Below are 18,764 nucleotides of genomic sequence, written 5' to 3'. Positions count from 1 at the left end.
AGCAAAAATACAACCTAGGCTGGACTGTGAATATGTTTTGATTGAACAACGTTTGGGCCAGAGCAAACGTCAGTCATGGTCTCCTGCCTCAACGGGGCATTCAGGCACCTGGGTGGCTCCTTGCTCCACAGGATGCTTCAAGCGACGGCACTTGTGGCTCTGATCGTTTTGGGGTTGGTTTTTTTGTTTTGTTTTGTTCTGCTGGTAGAGTTTCATGTCACTTATAAATGTGTGTCCTCCTCTCCCTCCAGCTCCTCTTTTGTGAGGTTGTCCATGGGGACTATCCAGCTGTCTCCCAGCTCCCCGTTTAGGTTCACCTTCTTCTCCTGCATCTCTGAGGAGGTCTCCATCACCTCCAGGGTCGGGTTGTCATGGTAGCCATTCTCCATGGTCTGTAGCTCTTCTGTCAGGCGTTGCTGGAGGGGGACAAGAAAAAAACAACACAGAAATCTTTGGTGAAAACAAGAGCGTGATCGGTCTGTGGATAAACGTACAGTATTTCCCAGCTGCCAACTTTATCCTCACAGCATCTGTCCACACTGCACAGTCATCTCACAACCAGACATGTTAGTGTGACTTTCCTGGTGATGACCAAAACTAGACTAGCCGGGGTGCTGTAGGTCAGGATGGAGGGGCCTGGACTGGACAAGGCAGGGGTGCTGTGGGTCAGGACTGAGGTACCTTGGCGGGGCGCTGTGGAGAATCTTACAAAGCATCTGCCAGCCTTTGACACTACACAATCAGTGAATTTTAAAAAGAGAGAGAGTCTGAAGTGTAATGCAGCTGGTGGCTTGGTTCTACCTCAGCTCCTCACGCCCAGGGCCAGAGACGGGCAATCTCCCTGGCTCACCTCACCAGCTCCTGATTCCTTCAGCAAGGCCTTTCCTGAGCTCAGTGGCACATTGTCCTTCAGAACTAGCCTGCTCCACGCTCTGTTTTCTGCACCTGTCCTCCTGGCATTCCCAAGGCAGGAAAAACCCTGCTGTTCAGGCTGAACCTTCTTTGACTGGGACCACCCTTGGTTTACAGCGCACTTAGGGTCACAAAGTGCCTCTATAAATAATGCCACGGAGTCTCACCTTAGTCCTCTGTGACAGAAGTCAGAGATGGGAAAGGACAAATAGCTCATCCGCTCCCTCTCCCCTTAGCCAGGAAGGGTTGTTCTCCATTCTACGCTCCCCGCTGTCTTTCTTGTCCAGGCCAGTCCCAAGGTATTGGGCTTCACTATTTCACGCCTGATACACCTCCTCTTTCTAGTGATACGGTGCCTGGAAATAAACCCGATGCTCTAGGAACGGTCACACCAGAGCTGGAGAGATGATTAGTTCCCTGCTCTGGCCGTGACGCCCAAGCATGTGGAGCTGGATAGTACGCTGGCTCATCTTGCAGCCGTGTCTCATCGCCCACTCGTGCCTAACTTGCTGTCCATGCTCCCTCTGTTGTCTCTTTGGGCCTTGTTGCGCCTCGCAGGTGTCTTGCACTGGTCAGGTGCCTGAGGGAGCATCCCCCAGATGTCCTCACCTGGGCCTTTCCCAGCGCATCTTTGTTTTCTGCCCATGTTTCCAATCTCTCTCGGGCTCTTTAGAGGATTTGTCTGTCCTGGTTGGTTCTTGCCACTTCTTCCAGTTTCGTATCATCAGTCTGTGTTCTGAATGTGTTGTTCTAGCCACGCTCCCAGCTCAGCTGTGAAGCTAACAAGCCATCACTGTAGAATGGGGCTAGACTTCTGCCCCAGCTACATTGGTTTACCATTACCTGGGGTTTAGCCTGTTAATCGTTCTTCGAGTGTTCCTATCCAAGCCCATTCAAATCAGACTTCAAGAGACTCTACATCAAATGCTTTGCTAAAATCCATTTGACATAGAATCATAGAATATCAGGGTTGGAAGGGACCTCAGGAGGTCATCTAGTCCAATCCCCTGCTCAAAGCAGGACCAATTCCCAACTAAATCATCCCAGCCAGGGCTTTGTCAAGCCGGGCCTTAAAAACCTCTAAGGATGGAGATTTCACCACCTCCCTAGGTAACCCATTCCAGTGCTTCACCACCCTCCTAGTGAAATAGTGTTTCCTAATATCCAACCTAGACCTCCCCCACTGCAACTTGAGACCATTGCTCCTTGTTCTGTCATCTGCCACCACTGAGAACAGTCTAGCTCCATCCTCTTTGGAACCCCCCTTCAGGTAGTTGAAAGCTGCTATCAACCCCCCCCCCCCCCCCCCCCACACACACACTCTTCTCTTCTGCAGACTAAATAAGCCCAGTTCCCTCAGCCTCTCCTCATAAGTCATGTGCCCCAGAACCCTAATCATTTTTGTTGCCCTCCGCTGGACTCTCTCCAATTTGTCCACATCCCTTCTGCAGTGGGGGGCCCAAAACTGGACTTAATACGCCAGGTGTGGCCTCACCAGTGCCGAATAGAGGGGAATAATCACTTCCCTCGATCTGCTGGCAATGCTCCTACTAATACAGCCCAATATGACGTTAGCCTTCTTGGCAATGAGGGCACACTGCTGACTCATATCCAGCTTCTCGTCCACTGTAATCCCCAGGTCTTTTTTCTGCAGAACTGCCGCTTAGCCAGTTGGTCCCCATCTCAGTCCAGAAAGCAAAGCAATTAAGTTTCTGGCAGGATTTCTTCTTTATGAAACCCATCGATCATGCTGCTTATTGCTCGTGGCTCTGTATAGTTACTTGATGTTCCCCTTCTCAGTTTGACTGTGGGTGGAAATTGGCCTTATGGGCTGATTACTGCCAGGATCACCCTACCTTCATTTTTTGGGAAATCTGCACTAGCTTGTACTTGCCCTTCCCCCATCCCTCCTCCCCTGCCCTGTGGTCTATGACGTTTCTAAAATAACTACAGCAAACTAGCTGGCTCTCAAATGCCCCGCGGGATGACTGTTCTACCAGGCTGAATGTGGGTGCTGAACCGTCCCTTGTAATGCAGCCCTTTACAATGAAAGCGACAGGGGGGACCAGGGAACAGAGCACATATCGGAGTTGTGGGTTCTATTCCCACCTCTGGCACTGACCTGCTGTGAGACCATGCGCTACTGCCTCTGATTTGCCTACCTCCCACACTCTGTCTGTCTTGTCTATAAAGGCCTTGTCTTCATGGGAGAGTTGTTGTGTGGGCGGGATTTTTGCTTTGCTACAACCCAAGGAGTGAATTTAAGCTGCTGCAGTTATAAGTGGAAGGCATGACTATTAATATAGTGGTATAACACCTGCCCCTTCCAGACACTCATTCCTATGAGTGGCTTTTTTTGATTCAGCTTGTGTTACCTGGGAAGGGGCTTAAGCTAAACCAAAAAAGCTGTTCTTATACCAGAATCAGAGTGTGCACACTGGAGGACGGGGGGGCAGTTTATATTGGTCTGAGTACATGGGCATAATTGGTACAACTTTCCTGTGTAGCCACGGCCGTAGGCAATAAACTCTTCAGGGCACGGACCTGTCGTTGGTTACATGGCCGTACAGCGCCTAGCACAAACAGGGCCGGCTAGCTGTTGCTGTTAGAAATATTAGAAGCCAGGTTGCTGCCATGGCAACCGCAGGAGCCAGCGGCTGGAAGTGCTGCTTTGTAAAGAAAGCCAGCGGCTCTGATGGGCGCTCACGCATCTCAGCCCGGCTGCGTTCACTTCCATCACTCACATATTGCAGCGGGAGACTCTTCGGCGCTGCCTCCGCAAACCGCCCGCTTCTGAATGCTTCCCTGGAGACAGATGGGGAGCTGAAGTGGGTGTTGATTCTAGCAGCGCGTCACTCAGACCAGGGTTTCTCAACCTAGGGGTTGGGACCCAAAATTGGGTAGCCAGAATGTTTTGAAGGGTCACGTGGCAGCTCCTGTCCCTCGAGTCTGCCTGAGCTCACCTCCCTGCTCCCGGCACTGCAACCTCTGGGGTCCCAGCGCCGCTTAGGGTTGGCCCAGCCGCCATGACGACAGGAGTCCAGGTAGGCCAAATTTGAGTGAGTGGCACCGCCACCCCATGAGCCAGGTCACAGCTCCACTCACACAAATTTAGTCCAGTCGGGTGGGGCCAAACCTGAGCAGCACGGAGAGCCAAGCCCAGCCAGCCCCACAGCACTGGAGCCACAGGAGCTGCCACTATGGGGTGAGTGTCGGGCAGGACCCAACCCCACTGTGGGGCAGAACAGGGGCAAATCCACCTGCGGGCCTCCATCCCCAGATTATTTACTGGGTTGCGACAGGCCCTAAACAGTGACAAATGGGTCCTGAGCCCCAAAAGGTTGAGAACCACTGGACTAGGGTTTAAGGCTAGATGGGACCCCCGGACTGTCTAGTCTGATCTCCTCTATAGCCCAGGCCTCCACCACCACCCAGCACCCGCACACCAAGCCCAACAACCGGAATCAGACTCGAGTATCCCAGCCCTCAGGCGCCTACACTGAGGACAGCAGGGACAGAGATGAACCAATGCCAATGGCAGGGAATTGCTACAGCTGACTTCTCCCAGTCTGCTCCCCCAAGCACATCACCCCTACGTCTATTTAAAACTCAGCCCTGCATTGGAGCAGCCTTGCCGGCTCTGAAGCAGGGCCCTGGTCTTTTCAGGTCCAAATGCAGCCTCACTTTCATCCCGCTCTTAATCTTCAATCTAGTCTGTGGCTGGTTCCTCAGGGCTTGACAAACAGGCCGAGGAGCGAGTCCTTCAGTGTCTAGACAGGATGCTGCCACTTCCTGTTTGGTGACTCGACTGCAGCTTTTCTCTCGTGTTTGTAGATTAAATAATCATGGCAAATTAAGTAAGCTTGGAAGGAAATTTGGAGGTGGAGGGACGACCTGGCTCCGTGCTAGCAAGGACCTGCAACGGGGACAGGGGAGGGGAAAAGGGCGTGTGCCCATTTTTGCTCTGACGATGTATAAAGAAGGCCTGAAATGTATTTGCCGGAGGGAGAGGGGAGAAGAGAAATCATCTGCTTGTCTTATACATTAGAACTTCAGGCCTCATCTGCCCCGGAAGACACCTGTGGTCTCGTCCCTCCAGTCCCAGGAGGTTGAGAGCTGAGCCGTGACGCTCAGCGACACGGGAAGGGTTTGCTCTGATGCAGCTGCACTGGTGGAAACCCCCGGCCTACGGCTCCTCAGCTGACCGGCAATGGTTTCGAAGAGGGGTAACTGCAGCAGCGTAAGCTGCTGTTTACCCCGATGTAGCTGCACTGCCTCAGAACTCCTCACAAGGGAAGGGATTTTCAAGTCCGGGTGCTCCACAGCCATTGCTTTTTGTCTCTGCTAAGAGCTCCTCTGCTCCAATGCGCACTTGGGACAAAGTGAGCGAAGGCTGGAGCCGCCAGCCCCTTCAGGTGTAAGAACCCACAACACCCATCAGCGCCCCAGTCCTCCAGCAAAACCCAGGAAGAGCAGCTGGGCTGTTCCAGTTTCTTAGCTAGCCTTCCGAGTCACCGCTAAGGCCTGTCTTCCTCAGGGCAGAGAGAGCCTTTCTTCTCAAGGACGCCAGCCTGACTCCAGCCCAGGCCCACGATTATGGATACCTGTTACTGTCTGTGCCTGGCCAGCGGCCTTTTGGGACGTGAGTGTGCTGAGCTGCAGTCCAATTCCACCTTGCAGTGAAAGGGACCTAAAAATCACACGTCTACCTGAAAATGTGTTTCAATCTGTAACTGGCCGTAGCCAACACCCAGCGCTGACAGCTCGTGGTGTATAATCAGTGTCACTCCTTCCCCCATACAGCGAGTTGCACCTGTTGCTGGGCCTCTCACAGAGCAAGAAGGGTGAGAGAAACACGTACGCTCTAGTTGTGTGTGTACAGCGCCTAGCACACTGCAGTCCTGGGCCAGGATTAGGGCTCCTAAGCACTACAGCAATACAAGGAATTCACACTGATGGGGGGCTGCAGCCCAGGTAGAGTCTGTAACCACTTCGAATGCTTTTTTTTTAATATATATGTATATAGTTAATTTCAAGCTGACAGTGACCCTGGTTATGGTCTCGGCATAGTGACCAAAAATGAAATGGACCTAAAGACCAGCCTGTCTTTTCGCTCCTGATCGCAGAGGTGGGGCACATGAGAAGCAGCCCCGAGGGTAGGAAGTTGGGGCGGTAGCCCTCGCTGTTATTAATCCACCTCCCGAGAGGCGGTAGCTAGGTCACTGGAAGAATTCTTCCGCCAACCTAGTGCTGTCTACGCTGGGGCTTAGGTCAACTTCACGACGTCGTGTGGATTTTTCACACCCCTACACGTCATAACTGGGTTGACCTCACTTTTCAGTGTAGACCAGCCCTGAGTGATCACCTTCTATAGATGTTTCTAAGCCAATTGAAAAGAGGATTTTAATTCTCTGACAAATCCCACACTGCCCTCAGGAGAACTTGTGAAGACCTCTAGTGGTTTTGCCCTATCATAGGATTCTTCCATATGACATTGTCAAATTCCTTCTCCGTTGGATCCAAACTTTTATCAGTAGCAATTGGAGCTGTGTAAACCTAGGGAGCAGTGACTTGTACTTTGGTATCTTTTCGCTCTTTACACTGATTCTACAGCCAGCCTTTTTGCTCGTAAGCTTGGCACCAGATGTTACTTTTATCTGTTAGGTTTGAGACCGGACTCTGCCCAGGCAGAGCAAAGGGATTTCCCTAGCACTGCTAAACTAAAGGGTTAAATTGCTGCGGCAGCAAACATCACTCCTGGCGCTCTTAGATCTGAAGTGTGTAGTGCCTGCGCCCTCCTGTGGACATCAGCTGTGTCTGCAAGTCACATCTGCATTTCCTACAGCACAGAGCGATGCAATGACTGTCCAGCAGTGCCAGTGAGGGTAGGGTGACCAGATGTCCCGATTTTGGGGGCTTTTTCTTATATAGGCACCTATTATCCCCCACCCCCATCCCGATTTTTCACACTTGCTATCCAGTCACCCTAAGTGAGGGGATAGCAGGAGTAAATCAGTACAGGCCAATATTCAGATTGGTAGGGAACCTTTGGGAGCAACAATCCAGCCTGTTTTGCTGTGAGCCTGATCCTCCCAAGGAAACTCAAAGGGACATGAACAGGAGAAACGTATGATGCCCTGTCAAATTAGCCTATTGTAAACTTTACTGTTCTGAGCACAATAGACTCACCCATCGGCTTCTAAGGAGGCGCTCAGGCCCGAAGGTATTTAGGTGTGTAACTCAAACTGGGGCTTTGATCCTCTGCTACCTTAGCTACGCTATGAGAATTTAGAGGAATGGAATGCAGGCTCGGGGCAGGAAGCCAAGCTGCCCATCATTTCAAAACCACAGTCAAGGGCTGCGTGCTCGGTGACTGTCCCTGTGCTTGCTGTGTTAGCCAGGGATTTAATTTGGATGAGGGCCCGAGGAAAAAACTTGCCACCCACTTAAAAATGTTGGGCGTGTGGGAACTGTCAGCCCATCTTGTCCTGTATCCTGTCTCTGATAGAGGCGAGTGTTAGATCCGTTACAGAAACTGTGTAACGGACAGATTGTTCCATAACTTTCCCCTGGGGGCGTCTCCTGGTTGATTTCCTGAGGGGGCAGAGTCTGGGTTACAGCTGGTTGGAAAATGCCAATTATTTTTCACAGGAAATTTTAAAATTTTTGAAAGAAATCAAATCGCTTTGGGGGGTGGGTTTTCATCAAAAAAAATTCAGGGGAAATTTTGAAAAAAAAAAATAAAAATCCCAAAAAACCTGTTTTTTGATAACCAAAATTTTTACCCATTTTTGTTTTTCTATCAGAAAACCAGTTTCCTTGCCAACAGAGCGATTCCCCCAAAGCATTTTCTGTGCTCGACCAAAAGCAATTTGCATCACAACTAGGTTTCCCTGGGACAAAATTCTGACCAGCTCTTGCCTGTCTAATGTAATGGGAGGGGAAGGGGGACTTCTCCATATCAGTCCTCCCAGCCCAGCCATGCTGACAGAGCCGAGCAGCCAGCCCCACACGTCCCCAAGGAATTCAGGGTGGCTGGCAGTGGTCTGATCCCAGGACAGACCAGTAGCCCAGTCCACATTGGGACACAGCTCCCTTCTCCCCCGCCACGCAGGTCACCCCAGCCTTCTGGCTGCTGATTGACTACCATGCAGGGGGCTGGGGACATAACGGGAAGCCCCTGCGGGTGCACGGACGGTGGGAGTCGCTTACCTGATCCTTCCTACGGGCGACCCGCTGGTGGCAGCAGCCGTAGATGGCAGCGACGAGCAGCAGGGAGCAGGCCATGCACACGATGGTGATGATCAAGGGCATGCTGAACCGGTCTTCGTTCTCCTCCTCCATCCGCTTGTCGGCATAGGTGACGTTGCCAATGCCAAGCTGCCAAGGGCAGGAAGGGTGAGGGGGCAGATCCAGTAGCACCTGCACTCCCTGCCCTCGGTGCCTAGCCTGCGCTGACAGAGCACCCGCTTCCCCGACCCCCCCCCTGCAGTCCTCTTTCCATGGCACGGCAAGCGGCCCAGCTCCTGCCCGCTCTCCCCAGCCTGGGCCTGCACAGAACAGCCAGCTGCCCAATCAGCTGGGTGCATACAACTGTGGCGTACGCCACCCAGCAGGGGGAACTATGCTGTCCTGCCCTGGCAGGGGCTCCAGGCAGCCTGCGCAGAGGGGAAGGAGGGATGTCCAAGGACAGCAGCCGGGCTGAGTGAGAACGCCACCCCCATGTTCCCGTCCTCTGCTGATCCTCTTAGTCACAGTCTAAAGACCTTTAGAAATGGAGACGCTGATTGCCCTGGGGCTGGCATGGCAGGGAGCAGTGGGACTGTCTCCATCGCCTTCCAGCCCCAGAGCTCCAACCAACGTCATCTCGGCAGCTGGCCCTGAGCAGCGTTTGCCCAAAGCCTCCTCCCCAGGAATGGGAAGTGGGGTTTGTCCGGGGGGAGGGGGGCGAGACTCACTCACCTGCTGGAGCTCTCCCTTCTTCGTCCCCAGCAGTTCAAACAGCTCCTTGGGCGCGGCGTTGGCTGTAGGGAGAAACGAGCCAGAGGTGAAGGGCGGCCCCCTGCATAGCGGCTACGCCACGCGGCCTGCCCCATGCGGAGCTCGGGGCCTTCAGCCTCCATCTCACACATGAGGAAACGGGGCAACTTGCCCTGGCCCTGCAGTGAATAAATGGCAGCCTCCCCCCGGTGCCCCCATCATCAGTGCCGTGGGCCTCTGCAGAGAAGCCAAGGATTAAACGGGGGAGGGAGACTGCCCAGCCCTCTCTGCGTGTCAGGCTTGGTGCATGGCCACCTGAGGTCCCGTCCAACCCTGAGATTCTATTGGGTTAAGGAGTCCGTGGGCCCGAGGAGGCCGTGCTGCTGGCTGTGCTTTGCCTCGATGCTCGCTGGGTTGGAGCCCAGGGCCGTAACTCTAATACCTTTCAGCAGCGCGACACCCAGGCCCAAAGCAAAAGGAACATTTACCCAGGGAGATTTTTGGTGCCGGAGCTCCAGCTGGGGAGGGGCTGCCTGGGCCCTGCATGGGGCGTTATGACACACGTGCTGCAGAGTGTGGCAAGAACAGCAATCAAAGCAGGAGCAAACCTCGCAGGACAGCTAGTCCCTGCCCCGCCTGGGCTGGGCTGGTCCCTCCACAGCCCTCTGTCCACTCCGGCCATCCTGTTTGTGCAGCGGGTTAGGGCCACGTGGGGAGCGGATGCAGCCCTGGGGCTCTTTTCACTAGCGAGATGGGCTTTGGGGATTGGTTTCCGGCCTCATAAGCATCAAGTGTTTCAAACAATCGCCCTAAGCATGTACTTGAGTCCCCGAGAGAATGTCTACACTACAACTGAATCCCCGTGGCTGGCCTGTGCCAGCTGACTCAGGCTAAGGGGCTGTGTAATTGCAGTGTAGACGTTCGGGCTCGGGCTGGAGCCCCGGGCTCTAGGACCCTCTAGGACCGTGCTGGGGGGATCCCAGAGCTCAGGCTGCAGTCTGAGCCCCAGTGTCTATACTGCAATTAAACAGACCCTTAGCCGGAGGCCAGGTGTGGGTGCCTCACTGCGGTGTAGACATACCCATAGCGCAAAAGGGCAGCTCCGAATCCCAGCCCCTGCCTACCCTGTGCCCACGCCGCGGGAGGGCTGTTACACCTGGCCATCAGGCAGTGCGGTGTGCAGTGGAAGCAGACAGCACGGGGGAAGGTGAGACAGGGAGGCTGGTGGTCGAAGAGCAGCTCACAGGCCAGGAGTCACTTCCCTGCCCCCAAGGGCAGGCGTCCTTCATGGAGCACGGGAGGGATCGGATTGTTCCCGGCAGTGTGGCAAACGGCCTCTGCCAAGCAGCGGGCTCCTACATCTCCCCAGCAGGTGGGGCTGTTACTGAGGTGATCAGGCAGCGCAGGGGGGGCTGGGAGAGGCTGTAGCAGGGTGTGTGCCCGGAGCACCAGCTTGGGTTACCTAGGTCCGCCTGAGCTTTGAGATCCCCTCTCCCCACACTCGCCCACATGAGCCCACTGGCAGGCCTGGTACCAGCAGCTCTCCCTGGTGGGTAGAGGGGGAAGACCATGCACTGCTCTCACTTTCTCTCCCTTCCCCCCCACGCCAGGAGTGGCATTAAACAGAGAGGCAGGTGCTACCCTCCTCGGCTGTGAGAGCAAGTCCCCGCTCCAGTACCAGCTGCCTCAGAAGAAAGTGAAAGAGCCCCTGTAGGGGGCAGCTACAGAATATCCTGCCCCGAGGGGAGATCTCTTCCTGACCCCAGGCAGCTAGCAGTTAGCTTCTGCCCTGAAGCATGAGAGCTCTGGCCTGTCCTGCTCGTGTAAACTGGCTCTAAGTGCCTGGCCTCGCTGAAAGAAAGGGAGTCCATCTTCAGGCCCTGTAAACACTGTCCTCTCCTCTGTGGGTGCCCAAAGGAGGTCAGTCCTTGTGGGACCCTTTAACCATGGAAGCACCTGCAGCCTGGAAGCTGGACTGAAACCTACCACCTCATTTCACATCAGCAACCCAACAGCCATCAAATTGATGTTCGGTCACACCTGAGCTGGCTGGATTTGAACTGGGGCCCTTGAAGTGAGAGATCATTGCCCAGCTACTCTCCTGAGCCTCCGTAGGGTGAGGCTTTTCTCTCCCTGGCCTGGGCTCCAGTCCCTTGTTGATATTGGCTAATGAGTCGTAACCCTACTGGAAGATGAAATTGAACTGATCCACCTGGCAACTAGGTTTGGAACCAGAGTGGTGGCCTAGCGGTTTACTAATTGCTGGGGCCACTGGGCTTCCGTCACAGCCCAAAGGATGACAGCGGGAACAATGGAGCCCCAAACCAGCCCTTAATGGGAAGTACTGGAGTCCCCAGTAAGGCTGATTACACAGCTCCATGATTTCCACCAGGCTTCCTGAAGACGCTAAAATAGTGGAGCCCAAACTTCCTCTCGCCTCCCCCCAGTAATGGAATGTGTCTGCACCCCCCACCCCTCCCCAGGCCTGGAGCGGAGTTGTGGCCAGGCTGGGGCCAAGAGCGGAGGCCTGAGGCCAAGCATGCGGGCTCGGGGCTGACAGCAGGGGCTGGCGGCTGAGCCAGGGCCTGGAGCAGGGCCGCAGCTGGGTGCTGGGAGTGGAACTGGGACCACAGCTATGGCTGAGGCCAGGGCCAGAGCAGGGCTGGGTGGTGCCCCTCCCTGCCCTCCACCCCCCGTGGGGGGCTGGCCCAGGCCGCTGCCTCCCCCCCACACCAGACATTCCTCCATGCCACTGTAGAGGGGCACACCAGTTTTGGGACCACTAGGCTAAAAGGTCTTCAGCAGTGAGCCGCCCCCGCCCCCGCCCCCTCCCCTCCTGCAAAGCCCTTGGGTAGTGAGCAGGCCTCACTTTGCACAGAAACACCGAGCACAGCAATCCTGTTGGGGGGGTTCCCAGTGGCGGTCAGGTGCACGGTGCAGATATCTCGGCTCCGGTTGAACGTGGCCTTCACGGCTTTGCAGAGCATGTTGTGCAGGGAGGGATCCACAGGGCTGCCCTGCAGGGACAGAAAGCGCACATCAGCTAAGCCGGCAGAGACAGCTTCCAACCAACCTTCTGGTCCCCAGGTCCAACCCAGCACTGTAGTGCAATGAGCGTGACGGTTCTCAGCCCTGGTCTGGGGGGAGAGGGCAGGTGTCTACATCACAGCACCACACCAGCACTGGGCACGACCTGGTCCCTTTGTGGGTGGCCTCAGCGGAGTGTGAACAACCCTCTTGTCCCAAGAGGTGGTACCTCCAGGTCAGAGATGGAGGCAGTGCTACCGTGACCAGACGCCTTTGAAATGGAGGCCAGGCCAGATTTAATTTATCGCTCTATGGTACTTATACACCTCCCCACCCCCATCACTGTAGTACCTGAGCATCTCCCAGTCCTTAATGCTGTTATCCTCCCCCGCGTTGAGATTTTAGCCTCACAACGTGGATGGGAACGAGGCACAGAGAGGCTAAGCGACTTGTCCAAGGTCTGCGGGCCAGCAAGGAATGACCCCAAGTCTCCCACACCCCATGCTAGAGCCCTAACCACTGGGCCAGCTTCCGCTGCATTAAAAGAATATGGTCGGGGGCTTGCTTTTGAGACGCTAAAATAGCAGCAACAGTTTCCTGCCTGGGGAATCCTGCGGATGGTCTCGCCACCAATAAGGTGTTTGTGACACAGCAACCCCTTGGCAAAGAGTGCCCTGTTCTTTGCAACCACCTCTCCCCTCAGAACTGAGAAACTCACTACACCAAATGGTCTCACAGGGTATTTACCCATAAAGGAGATGCTCCTAACGGGTCTGGATGCGTAATCAGGGTGAGCTGTACGTACGCTAGTTAATAAGGACTTGCTATTGAACGTATGCTTTATGGACTTGGCGTAAAAGTTAGTCACCTGAGGATAATGTATCTGGGCAGAAGGCAGGTGTCACTCAGCCCTGCTCAGCCAGCAAGGTATTTGTCGACCCCTCCCGCTCCATCCCAAGATGGTCAATGGAAAACCCCCAGAGTCAGCTGCAAACAACTGAAACCACTTGGAGGTAAAAAGAAGCATTATAGCAGGCAGTTGATGGCCCTGGCTGGGAATAAAGACAAAAGACTAATTCAGTGTAGGGGGGGGACGGGGGACGGACGGACACCTACTTTATTAACTAGGAAAGGGTGTAGCCCCAAGTCTGGGTTGTTATGATTTTGTTTTGTATTGTAGACATGTTTCCACCACTCTCGTTGTTTCTCGCTGACTCTCGGTTCTTTCTTAAATAAACCGTCTTTTACTTCATGGCACGTGCTGCGGGGTTTACGGGAACGGGGATTTAAGGGAAAACTTGGGCCCATGGCTCCTTTGGGCGGCACAGCATCTGGGATCTCTGCGAGCCGCCAGGGCTGGATAACACAGGAGAACGATTCGCAGGGACTCAGGAACTGGGACATCCCTACTGCCAAGGAGAAGCCAGTGCTGGCAGAGGCCAGAGAGGGCTTGCTAAGCTGGTGATGGCAGCGATCCCCTGCACGTTTTGCTGAGACGCCCGCCCGTGGCAGGCAGGGGGTAACAAGGCGGCTCTCAGGCCCAGGTGCCCCAAGAGGCATCACAGGGTTGCCTCCCTTTCTAGCCCCCCACCTCCACCTCCAGCTTCTGCAAAGCAGGCAATGACCCACATTGGCTGCTTCCCTCCCCATGTAAACATGGGACCAGTCTCCCTCTGGTCTCGCCTAATAACCCCAGAGGAGACTGAGCGCTGACGGGCACCACCCCACCGGCTCGTTGAGCAGCAGTGGGCTTCCTGCCTGGGGCTTTTTCTCTGCTGAGCCCAGATGCCCCAGCTGCTCAGGCTGCACACATGGGGCCCATGAGCGTCCCTCCTGGCCGCGGCCTCCGCAGCCTCCCCTCTTCATCCGCCTTGTGCCTCAGCCCCCAAGGCCAGGAAGAGTTTCGAAGTAGTTTCTTTATCACAAGCCAAATCCAGTTGGCCGGAGTTCTTCGCCAGGGCATGGCCGGCCTTATCTGAGGGCTGCAGCTTTTGGAGTTACAGAAATAGCAACTCCCCGGAGGGCTGCGGGGAGCCAGATCATGCTTGCACGTCCCTGGCCGCGGCTTCAAACGAGCTGGGCTGTGCCATTACCGAGAGGGGAGCCAGGGGATAGGATGGGGCAGGGTCAACAGGGCCCTGCGAGAGAGCAGGCCCGACAGATGTTGTATGAAGAGCCCCAAGCCCCAGAGGCGAGCAGGGCCCCGGTCAGCTCCCATCCCACAGGGATTTGTGAGCAAATGGCTGGACTTGTGACACTAAGCATGTGCAGTGCAGGTACCCGGTACTGAGCTGTGCCAGGCCGGCCAGACAATCCCCCGCCTCCCCAGTCCCAGGCGAATGAACAGCCAAGCAAAGAGCCAGCCCCGCCAGCGAGCCTGCAGCGTGCTCCGGCCCGTCACTGGCAACGTACTCTGGTTACCACCACCCTCCCCCTGCCTTGTGAGGGGGGCTGCCCTGCACCCCAGGGTTATAACCCACGGCGCCGTCAGCCCCCACGGAAACCCCAGCAGAGACCGTCCCCTTTGGAGAGGGCCTAGCTGAGACAGTGCGGCAGCAACGGGGCGGGACGTGGCAGGGGGACTTCTGAGCTGGGGCGCAGCATGTGGAGAGCGTTAGGAATGCCAGCGAGCCTGGCCTGGAATGGTGCCGGGCAGGGCTGGGGAGCAGAGCCCAGGGGAGAAGGGGGCGCCCGGGAGCTCCCGGAACGGTGCAGGGCAGGGCAGAGCTGGGGGGCAGAGCCCAGAAGAGAAGGGGGCGCCCCAGAGTTCCCGGAATGGTGCAGGGGGGACTGAGCCGGGGGGGAGAAGGGGGCGCCTGGGAGCACCCGGAACGGTGCGGTGGGGGGCTGAGGTGGGGAGTGGATCACAAACACCGGTTTGGCAGCTGTGTGCTGTGACTGCGGTTCAGTTCACTAAGCCCCATCATCTGTCTGTTACGTCCTGCTCCCCAGTCTGTCTGTCTCCAGCCACTGCCTGACCTTACGCTCCCACCGTAGCTCTCTGGGGTAGGGACCGTCCCTCTGTTCTTTGCACACACACAGCCCAGCACAACGGGGCCCTGCCATCTAGGTGCTACCACAAAACACACTCTACTAGGGCAGTCGGGGAAGCAGATGAGCTCCTGTGATGCTGCTGGGGACTGGAGCACAGGGGACAGTGAGGTGGGAAGGGGGCAGCCAGTGTGAGCCCAGAAGAGGCGCGCTCCCTAACCCCTCACTTCTTAATTAATTCTCTTTAGCCGTCTCACTCGGCCTCCCTTTAACTCCTGGGCTAGAAGGAGCCGGGCCTAGCCACACAGCAGTGGCCCAGGACCTGATGCTTCCTTTCCCTGAGTCCTCAGCCCGCTCCCGTGGAGAGGCGAGCCCAGTCTCTCTGCTAAGCCTCTGGGCTCGCAGCCACCAAGAGCACAGTTGCTTTATTCCTGTCCTCTGCACCCCTGACCTCCCAAGGAACAACCTCGCCCCTCCTTGTCTAAATATTTGCGAAGCGGCTGAGGAGGCGCCCGTGGCAGTGACAGGATGCACATGCTCCGGAGGAAGGAACGTTCCCCAGCCGCCTGCGTGAGGGAGTTGGCCTGCATTGTTAGCCCCCCAGTGGGGACGAGGGGCCTTGGCCTCAGCTCCATGAGACTACAGGTGCTGCCCTTCTCCTGCCCTTTCGCTCTTCAATCGCACAGCGAGCTCCTCCTCCCACTTTCCTCTGACCCAGCCAGCCCTGCCCACTGGTCGAAGCAGGGCCCTAGCACACTCCCGGGGGGCCAGGCGCAGCACACGCAGGAGGGCCGGGCACCCTGTCCTGAGCGCTGACAACGCAAAGACAAGGCGCAAGCAGTGAGCGGAACCAGCAAAGCGGAGGCAGGGCGCTCGGGAGGTCCCCACGTTGGCTAACGACACGCACAATGGGACGCGGCTAATCATTTAATTATCTTTTTTTAATTTCTAATGACCCCTTTGAAAATTCCCTCTCAAACCACAACCCTTTGTGCTCCCTTAACATTTGCCTCTGCCTCACCCTGAAAAGGGCCTCGGCTTGGTATGCTAGTGTGTGGGTGGGTGGGGATGGGGGGAGGAGACTAGCATTGGCTGCCTTCTCCCTCTCCCACCTGGCATTACTAGGGACGTGGCTGCTCCAGGGCTTGGGGTGCTAGCCTGGGACTTAGGAGTTCTGGCTCCAAGTCCCTGTTTGACTGCAGCTTTCTGTGGGCCCTTGGATGAGTGGCTCAGGGGAAGGTTTTCCAAAGACACCTGTTAGGCACCTAACGCCGTAGGACCAGGCAGCTCATTGCCACTGGTGCTTTTGCAAACCTTCTCCCCTTAGTGGCAGTGTGCCTCCGCTCCCCAGCTCCTAGCACTGCCCTAGCTCCCAGGCACGTTGTGAGGGGAAATCCACTACAGGCCATGAGGCACTCAGCTACCCAGGGGAGGGGGTTCAGATAAGAACGTGAAGTAGAGTAGGTGGCACTGACTTGCTTGTATCCGACTCTCTACGTGACAATGATGTCACTGTAATCAGTGGGGCCTGCTCCATCCCTGGGGGGACCCTGTGACTGTTAGAGGAGATCAGTGAGTATCAGCCTGCTGGATGCTGGCTCCCGGCTCCCAAGGGGAACTGAATCCTTTCAGGCTCTATGTTCGAAGGGATCTTTCCCATCCCTCCTGTCCGTGACCTGGCGTGTTCAGCTGAACATGCTGAGGAAATCAGTGCTGCTCCGAGATCTGCTTTCTCAGACACCCCGTGAGCTGAGTCCTGCCCCATGCAGTCCCCTGGCAATGGGACAAAGGAAATCAAGGTCCCCTCCTGCTGAGGGACAGACAGCAAAGAGGACGCCAGCCTGGGGAAAGGCGTGAGGACAGGCAGAGCCGTGCCTGCCTCTGGCACCTCCTGCTGTGGGATCTCACAGGTCTTAGGCAGGCTCAGAGCATGCCGACAGGATGGAGCCCTGCTGGTGAGCTCGGCGTTCCCCCACCTAGTTTGAGATTCTCACTTTGGGGCCTCTGAGGGGTTTGGCTTGAGCGAGGTCTCTGAGCAGCTCCTTGGCTGTGGGGCAGGGGCAGGGCTCGGGCGGCTTTGTGAAAGCCGACTGGCAGAGACGTAGGTGCACATAGGGATTTAGGAGCCTACAGGGTTAGATGGCAGCGAGGCGGCAGTTTTGAAAATGTCAGCGGTGTTTAAAAAGTGGCCGCAGGCACCTACCTAGTGGCCATAGGCACCCACATGCTGCTGAGGAGCTGGGCCGAAGTGGCTTGCCCCAGGTCACATGGGCAACTTGTAGCAGAGCTGGGAACTGAACCCACTCTCTAGGCTTGGTCTCTCCCCGCCCTGGCTGCTACGAATGAGCCTGGGCCTGCAGAGCCATTGCTGGCTGGGACGGAGCAGCAAGCGCAGCCGCGCTAACATCCGTGTTGCCAACTCTTACGATTTTTTTCGGGAATGACGGGATTTTGGTTGGGGCCGGAGCCGGGCTTCCGCTGATGCGAGAAGCTCCCGTCCTCTAGTGACCCATCAGAGCTGCTGCAGAAAGAGCTCTCTCCCCTTCCCCAGGGCAACGGGCAACCCCAAGGGAGGAGGGAGCTAAAGACCCCAGCAGCTCAGCTCCTCTCCTTCCTCCTGTGAGCAACCAGGACAGGACGGTGCCTCTGCTCCTCCCCTTCCCTGCAGCAGCTCCCTAGGGAGGGGTGAAGAGTCCCAGGAAGCACCCAGCCTGGAAGGAGGAGAGGGGGCCCCACTGCAGCCCCCCAGGCCTGGGAGAGGGGGTGAAGAGCTACAGGAGGAGCAGAGGGGGCTGGGTGGGATGAACTGATGGGGCGAGGGCTCGGGGCAGAACTGATGGGGTGAAGTAGGATGGGACAGGACTGATTTGGAGGTCAGGGGCAGAATTAATTGCAGGGCAGGGGATGGGGAGATGTTGGGGTGAGAGTTCCTGCAGTGGGGGGGCAAATCCCCTTATCCAGTCCATTTGGGAGAGTGAGCGGCCCTAGATGTCTCTCAGACCCACGCTGGGGCTGGGCAAGGGGAGTTCAAAAATCAAAAGACAGATCAAAAAACCACAATACCGTCTTCTAAAAAAAATCTCATGATATTGTGGGCTGTCCTCCTGCCTTGTTGGGGTTTGATCTCTTGAAGTTCCCAGCAACATTCCCAGAGGCCTGTCGACACGATGCTGAATGCCGCAGGAATGGGTCTCCCTAGCAGCTGGCTAATTCTGCAGCACTTAGTGGGCCTTTTCGAGAGTCATGAAGCAAAAGGCTTTAGAAACAATGTGACTTAGCACTGATGAAGGGCGCTGGCCTATTTAAACCCTGCGTGGGACTCACCAAAGCAATGGAAGGCCTGGCCCCCTCAGGTGAAGAGGGGGCCCACAGAATCCAGAACTGAACTGAAAATGGAGGGTAAAGAATGAGAAACAGGGATAGGGTGCAGCTCACAGGTCAAATTGAGGGGCCCAGAGAGGGACCCCACGCACAGAACGCCACACAGAGTCCACTGCTCCCAGTCGGCTGATGCCAGCCAAGGAACTCTGCACAGACGAGGGACTGGCAAACAGGCCTCAAGTCACAGGAACACGACTTCCCTGTCCTGCTTTGATGTGTGGCCGATCTGGCCAATGCCAGGCGTCTGACAAGGAAGCCTCAGGACTTTGTGGGGCCATGGATGGGTCAGCCCAGGAGACCAAAGGGCTCTGGTCATCTGCAAGTGTCATTTAATCACTCTGCTCTAACGTGCCCTGGAATGGCTGCCTGGATGGGCAAGAGGATGGTCCTACCTCCATGGCCCATTTGGTCATTGCTGCCTCTCCAATGACTGCCGGTGGCTATGGATGCCTCTCCACTAGAAACCCCCAGGC

General features: G+C 56.1%; 1 protein-coding gene across 1 annotated transcript in view; it reads right to left on the bottom strand.

Annotated features, from left to right (window-relative positions):
• Positions 1-221: 221 nt before the first annotated feature.
• PODXL (podocalyxin like) overlaps positions 222-18,764 on the bottom strand; it is a gene marked incomplete at its 5' end in the record, with an annotated part of 36,980 nt that continues 18,437 nt past the window's right edge. The window contains 4 exons of the mRNA XM_065399547.1: positions 222-416; positions 8,125-8,292; positions 8,875-8,936; positions 11,762-11,909. Coding sequence (XP_065255619.1) covers positions 222-416; positions 8,125-8,292; positions 8,875-8,936; positions 11,762-11,909 — 573 coding nt within the window. The remainder of the gene's footprint in view (positions 417-8,124; positions 8,293-8,874; positions 8,937-11,761; positions 11,910-18,764) is intronic.

This window comes from Emys orbicularis, chromosome 1 (genome assembly GCF_028017835.1).
Source record: "Emys orbicularis isolate rEmyOrb1 chromosome 1, rEmyOrb1.hap1, whole genome shotgun sequence".
NCBI classification, from domain to species: Eukaryota; Metazoa; Chordata; order Testudines; family Emydidae; genus Emys; species Emys orbicularis.
Note: the sequence above shows the minus strand (reverse complement) of the source record. Positions and strands in the feature narration are given on the sequence as shown.